This window comes from Myripristis murdjan, chromosome 12, assembly GCF_902150065.1.
Source record: "Myripristis murdjan chromosome 12, fMyrMur1.1, whole genome shotgun sequence".
NCBI lineage: Eukaryota > Metazoa > Chordata > Actinopteri > Holocentriformes > Holocentridae > Myripristis > Myripristis murdjan.
The window spans coordinates 2791248-2806069 of NC_043991.1; the positions used below are offsets into that span (position 1 = coordinate 2791248).

General features: G+C 43.6%; 1 protein-coding gene across 1 annotated transcript in view; it reads right to left on the minus strand.

Annotated features, from left to right (window-relative positions):
* Positions 1–14822, minus strand: part of grin3a (glutamate receptor, ionotropic, N-methyl-D-aspartate 3A) — an 89801-nt gene that overhangs the window by 61049 nt on the left and 13930 nt on the right. The window contains exon 2 of the mRNA XM_030065975.1: positions 12825–13552. Coding sequence (XP_029921835.1) covers positions 12825–13552 — 728 coding nt within the window. The remainder of the gene's footprint in view (positions 1–12824; positions 13553–14822) is intronic.

Sequence of the window (14822 nt, forward strand, 5' to 3'; positions counted from 1 at the left end):
ACTCAAGCAGAAGGCATGTTCATTTTTATGTAACTAGTGATGTTAGTGAATGTTGCACTAACCTTTCCTAACCTTAACCATGATGACGAGCCCTTTTCTAACCTTAACCGAGTATAGGGTGACCGCATGTATGTGTTTATGCAGGCACCAAAGGTGTTTTTCATCACAATGGACAATAACTTCAGCGCTTAGCTCACCTACCGTGCACCTTTCAGCACCGCGGACCGCACCTCAGCACAAAGAAAATAGTTATGTCTCCGAAAATCCACCAAAACATAGTTTATTATAAACTGTATAACAACACCGGTAAACACAAAACACATGGATTGCACCGGCTACTTTTTAAATAACTTTTACCTTTTAAAATAAAACACAAAGGTATTACTTAGTGTGCATGAGCGGAGGCTGACAGTGACACGCTCTCTCTGCAGCTGTTTGGACCCCGCCACATCAGATTCAGCAGAAAACACGGAACATTTTTGATGTATAACATGTCTATATTTGTCTAAAAAATGTGGGAAGTGTGGGAAGACACACATAAAGAGCTGGTAGAGCATGACGTTCCTGTGGGGATCTGCTGGAAAAAATCCGTGTTGAACATGATGTCTCCAGTTTCTGAGAGTTGTAGCATCGAAAGCTCGGGTCAGATTGCTTCAGCTCTGGTTCTGTTAGATTCACCTGAAAACACTGAACATTTTTGCTATATAATATGTGTACGTCCGGTTTGATTTGCAGGCACAAATGGCGAAAAACTGGGACAATTTGGCAGTGAATGTTGAAAACCGGGACATTTTCATGTTTTACAGATATTTATTGGGACTCGGGACATCCAGCTTGAAACTGGGACAGTCTTGGACAAACTGGGATGCCTCGTCACCATAACCACTAACGAAAGCTAACAAAAGTGGCTCAAGTTAACGTTTGATGGGTTAAGACAGATTTACAATAGCAGTAGATGACCCACTAGAAGGTGCAGTAGGGACTGACTAACCCAAACCTGTGGCAGATGTGTGTTTGTTGAATTCTGCCTTAAATTTAGTCAAAAACCACTTGAGTATAGACCCTGCTTGTCTAGAATAGGTAAGTGTGCTGCTCGCATGTAACTTGAAGGTGCCATGTTTTACAACCAGGAAAAAGGGCTGACTCGTATATTGTGACTGTAGTGCAAGCTGTTTTGTAATATAAAGGGGCAGCCGCACTGAGCCACCACCTGTGTACTTTTATTCTAATGTATGACTGATGACACGTCCGTCTCCATCAGATTTCCATCCATTTTTACCAACAAAACTAAATCCAGATGAAGCTTTTGGGGACGGACCGATTCCTCGCCAGCTGTTCAGCCAATCAGAGATGTTCCTTTGCTTGTTTTGGGCGATAAAAACAACAGCAGACTCCAAAACGAAGACAAAATGGAAAAGTCTGCTGTGAAGTTGGGCTGGCTGCGGCCTGTCTGGGTCAGTTTCTCTCTCGGTTTAAACACATGCAGGCTGTTTGTAAGTAGCAGCACGGTAAGCGAAGCCCTGCAGGCATGTTTTCGTCCCGCTGTGCCTCGGCTGAAATCTGCCGTATTGACGCAGACAGAAATCTATCTGTGCTTTCCTATGGATTAGTTCGGTCACTGCCTCAGTCTGTAGCTCAAAGCCCGAAACCTGCGAATAAAATGGATCCACCTCCTGCAAATTGTTATCACACGGCGCCACAGCGAGCTCGGATAGTTTTCAAATGTGATTTCTCCGATCGCACGCGTAAGACCAGAATGACCGGATGACAAACAGCTGGGAAAAACACAACAGACACACAGTACACACACTACCTCCTCCTCATCGGAAATTTTGGAGGCTTTTTTCAGAAATCAACACACCAGATGCAACCGGTTGGTGGCTCACATGTATAAACAATCTCATAATAATCACTGGACTGGTCAAGTCAAGTTACTTTATTGTCCCAAAAAGGGAAACTTTAAAACAACACGGAAACACAGAATATATAAAACAAACAAAATAAAATATTGTATAGTATACACAGAAAAAAGACCACCATAGGGCCATGATAAGACAGTTCAGAGTGCTGTGTGCATCACTTGTCGGCATTTATGAGAGTTATTGCACGATGAATAAGTTTCTGCTCCTATTGCACTTTGCCCGGGGCACTCAAGTCTACGACCAGAGGGGATGAATTCAAATTCCTGGTGAAGGGGGTGGCCAGCAAAGGCCAGTATGTCCCTGGCTTTACACAGGACCTGCTGGTCATATAAACCTGCTAAAGAGGCCTGAGGAACACCCAGCACCTTGCTAGAGCCACTCTCACGATGCTCTTCACGTTGTTCCTGTTTCCGACGTTCAGATTGCCAAACCAGGCCATTAGGGAAAAAGTGAGGATGGATTCAATGAAAGATTTATAAAACAGTGACATCATTTTCCGGTCAACATTAAAAGAATTTAACCTTCTCAGAAAGATGCCATAGATGCCATCTCCCTTGATCACTGTCTGCAATAAAGGGTCAGAAACTCTCCTCCTAAAATCAATAGCCATGTCTTTGGTCTTAGAGGTGTTTAACTGGAGAAAAGCCTCGTCAACTCATCCACCACCGGTCCATGCTCACATTCATCATTATGAAGTAAGCTAAAAATAACAGTGTCATCCGCAAATTTCACAATGTGCCTGTTCTCATGCTGACTTCTACAATCGCTGGTATAGAGGATGTAAAACACAGGGGACAAGACACAGCCCTGAGGAGAGATCAACAATCCAGCTCACAAGATGCATATCAAGATTAAAATGACAGAGCAGCTTCCTAGCTAAAAAAAAAAAAAAAGTGGCTGGATAGTGTTAAAAGCTGATGAAAAGTCCATGAATAAGAGTCTGGCATGGGCACCAGGACCCTCCAGGTGCTGACACAAGAGGTTGAGTCAAGTGATCTGTGCATCGTCTACTCCCATCCCAGTCCTGTAGGCAAACTGATGTTAAAGCCACTGGTCGGAGGTCATTTAGCTCCTTAGGGGTCCTATTTTTTGCCACTGGGACCACAATGGACTCTTTTCATAACTTAGAGACGTTATGCTGATCCAGAGACATCCCGAATATGTAGGAGAACACTTCACAGAGCTGTTCCTGTGATACAGTCTGGCCCTGGACACTTATTTGTCTTAATTTTCTGAAATGCTACGTTCACATCCTGAACTGTAAACATCTTTAATGGTTTTATGAGCGGTGCAGCCTCTTTGCAAATTTCCTTGCGTTCGACTGCAAAATTATGAGTGCCAAATCTCAAGTACAAGGAATTTAGTGCTTCAGCCAAATCCTTGTTACTGTCATAACCAACAAGCCTTACTGGCTTTCCTTCAGTTTTTTGTTGGCCTATCATTGTTCTCAATCCATCCCATGCTGACTTTCTTCTACTGAATTATAACAGGTTTAAACAGAAACGGCAGAAAGTATCATTAGAAAAAAAAAAAAAACAACAACAACAGTGAAAAGTCTGACACTGATGCACTGTTTAAGATTGTAAAAATGGCTGCATTTTGACTTTTTCTTTTCTTTTTTTTTCACTTTATGTCAATTTGTCTCTGACTCACATCTCACAGTTACAAGATTTTTTCCTCAATTCCAACTTCATATCAAGATTTTGGGAATTTTCTTCTACTAGCTGAGAGAAAATAGACGGTGTTGTCAGATATTAAATCACAGTTGTGAGATAAAAGTCAGAATTGTGAAATGTGAGCGTCCAATGTTATAATGTTAATGTCACAACTGAGGGAAAAGTGGCCATTTTTAAAAATTTTCTCATGAGGTTCAGAAATACAAAGTGACTGCATGAAGCTACGTACACACATCTTCCAACAGAAAATTTGGAGTAATGATTAACTACGGCCGTAGACCATGAATATACAGTACAGGCCAAAAGTTTGGACACACCTTCTCATTCAATGTGTTTTCTTTATTTTCATGACTATTTACATTGTAGATTCTAACTGAAGGCATCAAAACTATGAATGAACACATGTGGAGTTATGTACTTAACAAAAAAGGTGAAATAACTGAAAACATCTTTTATATTCTAGTTTCTTCAAAATAGCCACCCTTTGCTCTGATTACTGCTTTGCACACTCTTGGCATTCTTTCGATGAGCTTCAAGAGGTAGTCACCTGAAATGGTTTTCACTTCACAGGTGTGCCTTATCAGGGTTAATTAGTGGAATTTCTTGCTTTATCAATGGGGTTGGGACCATCAGTTGTGTTGTGCAGAAGTCAGGTTACGACACAGCCGACAGCCCTATTGGACAACTGTTAAAATTCATATTATGGCAACAACCAATCAGCTAACTAAAGAAAAATGAGTGGCCATCATTACTTTAAGAAATGAAGGTCAGTCAGCCCGGAAAATTGCAAAAACTTTAAATGTGTCCCCAAGTGGAGTCGCAAAAACCATCAAGCGCTACAACGAAACTGGCACACATGAGGACCGACCCAGGAAAGGAAGACCAAGAGTCACCTCTGCTTCTGAGGACAAGTTCATCCGAGTCACCAGCCTCAGAAATGGCAAGTTAACAGCAGCTCAGATCAGAGACCAGATAAATGCCACACAGAGTTCTAGCAGCAGACCCATCTCTAGAACAACTGTTAAGAGGAGACTGCGCGAATCAGGCCTTCATGGTCAAATAGCTGCTAGGAAACCACTGCTAAGGAGAGGCAACAAGCAGAAGAGATTTGTTTGGGCCAAGAAACACAAGGAATGGACATTAGACCAGTGGAAATCTGTGCTTTGGTCTGATGAGTCCAAATTTGAGATCTTTGGTTCCAACCGCCGTGTCTTTTTGAGACGCAGAAAAGGTGAACGGATGGATTCCACATGCCTGGTTCCCACTGTGAAGCATGGAGGAGGAGGTGTGATGGTGTGGGGGTGTTTTGCTGGTGACACTGTTGGGGATTTATTCAAAATTGAAGGCACACTGAACCAGCATGGCTACCACAGCATCCTGCAGCGACATGCCATCCCATCCGGTTTGCGTTTAGTTGGACGATCATTTATTTTTCAACAGGACAATGAGCCCAAACACACCTCCAGGCTGTGTAAGGGCTATTTGACCAAGAAAGAGAGTGATGGAGTGCTGCGGCAGATGACCTGGCCTCCACAGTCACCGGACCTGAACCCAATCCAGATGGTTTGGGGTGAGCTGGACCGCAGAGTGAAGGCAAAGGGGCCAACAAGTGCTAAACACCTCTGGGAACTCCTTCAAGACTGTTGGAAAACCATTTCAGGTGACTACCTCTTGAAGCTCATCGAGAGAATGCCAAGAGTGTGCAAAGCAGTAATCAGAGCAAAGGGTGGCTATTTTGAAGAAACTAGAATATAAAAGATGTTTTCAGTCATTTCACCTTTTTTTGTTAAGTACATAACTCCACATGTGTTCATTCATAGTTTTGATTCCTTCAGTTAGAATCTACAATGTAAATAGTCATGAAAATAAAGAAAACGCATTGAATGAGAAGGTGTGTCCAAACTTTTGGCCTGTACTGTACATTTATAAAACTTATCAGTAATCTATAGGAATATGGATAATATGTTTATGACAGATACATCTCATGTAAATAGAGTCTCTCTCTCTCTCTCTCTCTCTCTCTCTCTCTCTCTCTCTCTCTCTCTCTCTCACTCTCTCTCTCTCTCTCTCAGGGATGACAAACACCTGGACATTTCGTTTCAGTGCATCTTGTGTTTGCATGCTCTCCTCCATCTCCATCTCTTCTGTTCTTTTCTAACTCTTCTGGGAATCTCCCTCCTTCGTTAAACACAGATAAAACACAGACGTGACATAATGACTTCTGGTGACTTTTTGAGCAGATGTGAGATACTGTCCTTTGACAAATTTGGCACTTTTAATTTAAATTTTTTCTTTTACATATTTTCCACAATTCCAACCAGTTCGCATCACTAAAACCGGGTAATCATACAAATTACATCACTGATAACAATCAGCATTCAGTAATCTGTGATGCATTAAGTTATTAAAATAACCTTCCCCACTCTGCCGACCTGACGCACACCGCAGCAGATGCTCTCATTTCTCACAACTCTGAGGCAAAGGTAACTTTAAAAAGTCGTAATAATTTGAATAGCTTGAGGTGGATCTGATTTCAAACGTGAGACGTTCAAACGCCCTCAGAAGCACAATGATCCTTGTCAAGATAAGGATAATGATGTGCTCCTCATTTCAACTTTCTCTGCTGAAGTTTCAGTGGCTGCCTGCACATGACAGCCTCCTGCCTGCCTCTGCCACATGTAACACAGATAAACCGATTATTAAAGTCTCTCCCAACCCCCCCAAAATTGTTTTTCTTCTGCTTCTGTCTCCTAAAATGTGTGACCTTGACTCTACTGACTGTCTGGGCTCAGTTAGTCAGGAGAGAGGTGTTTTCACACTCCTCTGCTGAAGGTGGAGGTGTGTGGGAGATTCAGACAGAAATCCCAAATCCCACAGCCAATCAGCTGTCAGCTCACGGGACGCTGCTTTGCATATCATTAGCAGCTGCTCTGCCAGTCTGCTGCCGGACTGCTGGTTGACTTTGTTTTAAAAAAATAAACAAAAAAAACAGACCAGTGGCTTCACATGAACAAGATCAGTTTAACTGCAAAGAGATTCACTGAAAAAAAAAAATGTTTTCATGGTTAGATTTTCCAATATGGCATGATTTTCAGCAGACGGGACTTTGTGGTTGTGTGAACAGAGCCTTGGTTATGAGCCGGTGTACCGATGGGCGGAGCCAATTTGCAAATTCATTGATCTGCACATTTCTAATGAGGGCAAAGTGTTCCATTTAGTGCAAAAAAAATGATGTTTTTCATGGACAAAACATATTAACATGTAATAGTTTTAATAAATAAATGAGGCTTTAATAAATGACTAGAGGGGGGCTGTGAATATTCTTATACATAAGGAATAATCTACATGTAGGTGTGCGTGAAATGGTTTTAAGGCACAACATGGAGGTCCAGACATGGTAAAGTCCCTTAAAACAGTTTAACGCACACCTACGAGTTGATTATCCCACTCATGTCAGGTCATTTACCAGCAAGGTAAAAGAAGGATGAGGAAAGAATATAAAAAAAAAAAATCCATTGGTGAGTTTTCCTTCCTGGTTGTCAAGTCGATAACGAGTAAGCTTTGACAGCTGTGCATTTTGATGTTGCTATGGATACAGGTCAGACATAGTGGATGACCTTAAAACAGTGATTGAAGCTGAATCATAGTTTGTGCACAATACATGGTTTTTAAACACACCTGCCAGCCAATCAGAAAAGAGTATTCATCCAGGACCATGGCATAAAGAGTGGGCCACACACACACCCACACACACACACACACACACACTGGTTCCTGGCTCTAAAGGCTTGTCCTGAGTCTCTTCATTCATCCTGGCTGTGTTTTGGGCGTAACATGCAGTGAACCAATCAGAGGCCGTCTCCCGTCCCCTCTAACAGCCAGGTGTGTCTCACCTTGGTGGGCTGCTGTTCTAATGGAGGATTCTCCAGGTGAGAAGGAAGGAGACGGAGTGAAAGCTCACGAGCAGATCAGGACTCCATCTGAGCTCCCTGAGGTGAAGCAGCGTCCCTGTGTGTGGGACAAGCAGAGCGGACGCTCGCCGGCGCCCCCTATGGAGGCCACCATCACTGTCTGGATAATGAGCTTCAGACAGCAGAGAGACCTGCAGCACTGACCTCAGAGCTGCTGTTTGCTGCTCAGTCACTTTCAGCGACGCAGCAACACTGCAGCTGACAAGACGGACACACGAGACTTTGCTGTTTCCACAAGGGGGCGCTGCACGGGGAAATGACAACTGAGCCACTCGGAAACTGGAAAAGACACCTGAGTCGTGCTTGGAGCTGCTTTCCTGGAGGATCGGGCCCTTTGTCCTCCAGTTTCCATTCACCAACATTTTCCATGAGGCGGCTATCTCCTTTGAGAACCAAACTCTTCATTTATTCAGTTTAACTGTATCACCGAGGCTCATATTCAGCATGACTTACAATAAGTGGAAAAAGAAACATTAAGTCAACATGTATTATTCCCGGCGGCGTGGCTGATCCAAACAGCCCCGTATATCTGGGAGTGAACAGAAATAGTTTTTTTTTTCCATATACATATATATCTTCGCAGATTATATACAAACCTGCTTTTCCTATTCCATGGCAACCCCTGTTACCTTTATCAAATATTACTATCCAATCCCCCGAGACTTCCCCGGGCCAGGTGTGTGTCTGACAGAAACCAAAATCCCCGGGGTGTCGAACAGCTGAGATTAGAGCATGTATCCAACGCGGGGAGGCTCAACCTCTTCAGGTAAATCCCCCCTTCTCAGGTTTGAATATTTAGCTTTGCAAGGTCATACGGGGCTATTCTAAAAGCCTGGTAAAAAAAAAAAATAATAAATAAATAAAAAATAGATAAATAAAAATGTTCTGCGACACCTGTTCTTTGTCCCGCAGTCAGTGAAACACTGACGGGCCAATCAACCCTACATAAGCAGCTTAACATGAACCGGGGGAGTGTAAACACAGGCAGATTCTCTTTCAGTCTCTGAGCTCAACACACACACACACACACACACACACACACACACACACACACACAAAAAAAATCTCTTCCTGGAGAGCTACTTGGGGATGCTCATTGTGCTGATTCAGGTGTTTTGGGGAGGATCTCAGCACAGGAAAGGTCAAACTCTAATTGTAATGCAGCGGCGTGTGATCGCACACTCTCATTGCTCATATCTCGGAAATATATGAAGGCGGCGGGGTGCACCAGCTGCAGATTACGGCGCTGCTTCATAAATGCAATTCATCACAGGTTATGCCTCTGCCCCGCCGCTGCAGTCGTAATATTCTGTGTGTTATAATACCCTCCGTGCTTGTGCATGTGTTTGTGCATTTGTGTGTGAACCGTGTGTGTTTCTATGACAAAGTGTAGGAGAGACTGAAATTGCAGCGACACTGAACGTGAGCGTCTCTGCATAAATATGTGTGTTTGTGTGTGTGTGTGTGCAAGTGAAAATTCTGTGAAATAAGCACAATGTCTTAAAAATGCAAATGCTATACTCCACACACACACACACACAAAAAAAAAGTGAGAGAAATCCATTTACCCGTCGTGAAAGGATTATGTGCAGCAGACATGACCAGAAACAGGAAGTAGTCAGGCGTTGAAATCCCGTGATGGAGAGTGAGGGCGCGGAGGACGACGAGGAGGCAGACAGGCTGATATGTTCGCCTTTAAAATGCCAGCGATTTTTCATGCCTACCCTCTTTTAACTGAGCCATTATGTGTTTTCTCCATTAGTTTGGTTCACTTGCAGAGGTGGGAGCACACTTTTTTTTTTTAAACAATATATTTATTATTTTACATTAAACCAGACAATAGCAAAAGAGAGAAAAAAAAGAACAAATTATACACAATAATTACAAAAAAAAAATCACACACATACAGAAAGAAAACACACACAAAAAAGAAAAAAAAAGAAAAAAAAAGAAAAACAAAATAAAAAGCTATGCAACATCCTCCAGCATTATATAGAGAGCCACATCAGTTTGAGGTACTTCCATTGTCATCATCTCTATTCATGTCCAACACATCAACATCCCTTAAGTAATTAGTGAAAGGTCCCCAAACTTTATCATACATTTCAATTTTCTTCTTCAAAATATAGGTTATCCTTTCTATAACGCAACAACTGCTCATTTCTCTAAGCCACTGACCCACCCGTGGTCTTTGATTTTTCTTCCATAATAAAGCAATTGAGCGTTTTGCTTGGAGTAGACACATATCTATAAGAGCTATTTTACTTTTGGGTATGACTAGGGTGTTAGGATATAAGCCCAAAATAAAGAGTTTTGGATCTAAAGGCAGGGGAGCACACTTTTAAAGCAAACAAGCGAACGGCGATCCGGTTCAGAATAAAACGCGGTGAGAAGTCGATCCGGCCCGGCTATCGGAGGCGGACCGTAAACGCCGAGCGCTGCGGGTTGAAAGCGAACGTGTACACCTGTCGCCGCCGCCAGACAGAGCTGATAGCGCTGCCAAAATGAGTTTTGGATGAACGTGGAGTATGAATGAGGTGAGGCTCTTCCAGACATGTGGGCTCACAGCAGAGTGTCACAATTACTTTTGGAAACACACCACTCACACACACACACACACACACACACACGGCGCCTCGACAGACGCTCATAACGCTCATGCTATTCAAATTTTGTTTGGTAAGGACAACAAAGTGTGAATAATGAAAGCCAGGATTGCAACTGCATGCGCGTTGTTGCTCTCACTGTGTTCACATGCGCAAAATATTCCGGTTTTTGCCCTTATTCTGAGAAAGACAATATTCCTGCTAAGCTGTTTGCATGGCTAATGAAGATTAATATTCCCTTAATATTCCCATTTACATGCAGCCGTGCAAACTCTGACTTGCTTGACCGTGCGAGCACAGCCTCCCTCTCTCGTTCCTTCAACCACCTTCCTGAAATGGTCGACACTGTGATGTTTTCTCACATCCGGAAACCAGTTGATAGCCAAGTCTTTCATGAGGTTTAAAACGAGGTGAGTTTCTCCGTCCAACCAGAAATCCGGGCTTTCATTGCGTGAATGCGTCTCTGCACCCGGCCTTGCAAACTGTTGGCTGGCTGGCTGGTTTGTTTACAACACAGCGAGCTGACCATGAAGCTGGAGAAACTGCAGTAAAAACCCCAAGTGAGACGAGGAGTCTGGAAGCACAGTATACATGAGCACAGGATGCTCCCAAAACCTAAATAATGTCAGTATAACCCACATGCCTTAATCAGAAAAAGGCCTTTTTAGGAATAACCAAACATAATATGCTGTTTATAATTACCCATATCAAATTTGGAATATTGTCCCATTCAGAATAATGATATTGAAAATTCAGTGCATGTAAATGTACTAAATATTGCTCAATGACCAGAGTTTCCCATGTAAAACTCCTGTTTAATGGACCAACCAGCTGCTGACTCATTTGTTTTTCACACACTCAGTTAACACAGGACTTTGGGTGAATGCTAACAGGACCGGATGAAAAAAACGGCGCAAAGTAATAACTTCATGCCTGAATTGGCCCAAAGCGAGTTACCAACAGGTGCCCTGCCTCGTTTAGTCCAGAGGGGTTTACTATGAAGCGAGATTAGTGGATTAGCGAGGTATGTTGAGCTTATAGCCGAGGTTTCAACAATTCTGTGGGATAACCCCTTGAGATGCAGCATCTCGTTTCCAAGGGGGTCCCACACAAAAGCAAGAAACAGTAACAAGCAGCACAATCCAAAGAACAGAAAGACAAAATAAAATAATAAGTAACAAACAAGACAAAGACAACACTTAACTAACACCTCAACAAAGAAAATAAAATCAGGGAAAAACAAAAATAAAGAAATTAGACCAGATTAGATTATCCTAAACCAATTAAATGATGAGGTTTTCAATGCCACAGAGGCGTCTGTCTTTTAACCTGTCTAAATCACCGCAGTAACTTGTGCTGCAAAGTTAACGCGATCCAGAGCAGACTGTAAAACGACTATAACAACTGAATAAAAAAAAAAAACAGAAGCATGGTCCATTCACTGAGCGCCTCCTTTGGAAATGGCATCACCACTCTAGGAGGATCCAGTGAATCCTGGTGCCCGAATTTTATGAGGTTTTCTTTGGATGGAGAGAACAGAATGATCTGTTGTGCTTTCCTCACAACATTCTCTGTGAGCTCTACAGGTTATAAGCACAAACTGCTGGAGCCACATGTTGTGAATGTCTCAAAAAGAGCTAATTAAAGTGGTGCAAACTGTGTGCATAGGGTTGCATTTTTCTGCATCAGGAACCTACATGCATACAGCAGGAATGCTATATGCCGTGCTGTTCACTCTCACTGAATGTATTTCACACACTGACTGTAAAAGAAATCGCATACAGGTAGCATACATTAATAATTCATTCTATTAATAATCACGTGTACTTGCATGTGAAATATAACATGCAAATCTAATTCCAAACAACCATCTTTCACCGTAGAGTGAAGCGATAGTGCCGTTTGTTTTTTGGAAAAGTTACGTTACATTACGTAGTTTTGGTGGCTAAAGTAACGAAAATGAAATGAAAAGATATGATGATTAGAAACATATTTGTGATGCTTCAGAAACAAACATGATCAACAAAGTGCCTTTCCCCCTAAACACAGCAGACAGGGTCGCCACAGCACATGATCTAAGAATTTAACCCCTTCAGACCCGCATTTTTTCTGCTGGGCAAAAAAAAAAAAAAAAAAAAAACTGATTCTGACTCCTCTCCAACATAAAAACAAAGTGGGAAAAACACATTTTTGCTAACTCGTGTTTTTAATAGTATTTTTTCATGTCCATTGCAATGGACATCAGACTTTGAAAAAATCCTGTAAATTAACCATATGATGTATGTTCAAAATTACTTAAAATATTATCACTTGTGACGGTTACAATTATGCTGACAGAAAATTTGTTTGGCCATCATGAACATAAATGTATATGTTTGATTGAAAATGGGCACTCACTCCTCCCTCTCTGCAGTCGCTCAGCCAGGCTTTTCTTGTCCGATGTCTGTCACAAAGTCATAGCATGATTATGATTGGATAATCAGGATCCAACCAGTAACCAGCATTACTGACATCATTCAATTACCCGGTATTTATTGGTTTAGAGACAGAAATATGTCATGTCCGTTCCAATGGACGCAGGGTCTGAAGGGGTTAAAATACGTTATAGATGCAAGATATAAACACTGGAGTACCCACATGGTTCCTTACCTTGCCAGGTAGGTTCCCGAGTTGGCAGAGCCCTGCTGTACATCCATACAGTTGGTAGTCCCAGGTATGAGCGCCAGGGCTGGATCCTGTTGAGCGGCGATGCCCACCGCCCGCGCCACCAGCTCCAGCGAGTCGTGCACGTAGTGATCCAGGGAGGGGGAGCCCATCACCCCATGGGCCAGAAGCCCCAAGGGCAGCCCCTCTGTTCTGAGCTCGGCCACGTTCTGGCTGTCCCCGAGAACCCAGTGGAACTCTGGGAGCATCATCCGCGTGGCCAGCGTCCAGAGGCGACGCACCTCGCGGATCTCGCACCCGAACGTTACCACGCCCGTCGTGGTCGTCGGTTCCCTCAGGGCCTCCAGGTGCCGCATGAGAGCCTGCTGCTGGTCTGATTTAGAGGAGGGAGAAGCCGGGGACGAAGCTCCAGACGGGAAATAGGGCAAAGATGATGATGATGACGATGGTGCCTCTGATCCCGTTGCGGCCCCCGATGCCGCCGCGGAGGAGGACGCTGGCGATGAAGATGTGGCGGCGGCGGTCAGGTTGACCAGAGCCCCCAGGTGGAAGCGGGTGTTGTTCTTGATGAGGAAGAGGAAGTCGCTGATGTCCCATTCCTGGCAGAGCAGCACGCTGACGTCCCACCAGCCGTTCATCGACAGCAGCGAGTAGAGGAGACGGGACGGGGGGGCCTCCGCGGTCCGCATCACCATCTGAAAATGAAGGGGATTCTGCGAGGAGAGGGCATTCGGCGGGTAAAAGGATGCAGGTGCAGCAGGTGGGGAGGAGGGTGAAAGGTGAAGAGAAATGGGAAAAGAGGATGTATTTTGGGGAGAGATAAAGTGAAAGGAGTGGAGAGGAGGGCGAGACGGTGAGATGGTGAAAAAGAAGGCCAGGTGAATTTGGAAAAAGAGAATGGAGAGGTGCATTTAGGAGGTAAGAGAGGAGAGGAAATTGTGATGGAAGGGAGAGGAGTGAGGGAGAATTAGGGGAAAGTAAGAGAGATTAGGGAGTTTAGTGAGAAACAGGATTGCAGAAGATGAGGTAGAGATGAAGGAGGGCGAAGGAAAAGGGTGGGAGATGACAATGTAAGAGTGGTGGGAGTGAAAAAAAAAAAAAAAAACCCAGAGGTGATAGGGAGGATGAGGAGCGAGGGAGGATGAGATGGGAGGATAAGGTGAGAGCAGGGAGACAGAGAGGAAGGAAGATGAAGAAGAGGTGAGAGGCAAACGAGGGGAAAAGGATAGACAGTGGAGGAGTCGGGGTTGTGTTCAGGCAAAGGAGAGGAGAGCGGGGAGGAAAAGTAAAAGTAAAAGTAAAAGAGCAACAAAGAGACAGATGAGGAAAAGAATTGAGCGATTGGGAGAAAAGACAGATAGATGTGGAGGAAGAAAGAAGGAAAGAAAGACAAAAGAAAGAAAGTTAAACAATCAGCTAGGGGAGTCGCTCCCGATCTTAGGACTCAATTTGTTCCTGAAGAACAAACACAGTCTGTTGAACATAATGGATTTCAGCCTCGCTGCCTACCTGCTCCCATGAATATCATTATACACATCATGAAAAACACAGTGCAGCTCAATGAGTGGAACGTGGACATCTCGTACGGACAAACTCGATAAAAAAAAAGACCTTCATTTAAATATATTTTCCCTCGTTCAACACAATACAAGCCCAAACTGGGATTCATGAATTCGTCAATTGATTGATGAAAGCCAGCCAGATCAATAGGCAGAGCACAGCGGTGTGAGAAGTCGAGGGTGACACGAGAGTGGATTTTCACGGCTGTCCCGTCCGAAACTTACGGAGCCCCCAAAGGGTCATGGTGAGATTTTTTTTATTTACGTTCCCTCGCAGCTTAACGTTAGCACGGCCTCACAGTGTGTTTCGGGTTCTCTCGCAATAACTTTTGTGTTCTCTTGTCTTATTTTTGTGTTCTCTCGCAGTACTTTTGTGTTACCTCCCAATATTTTTCTACTTCCGTTCCCTCTGAGCCATTCGTGT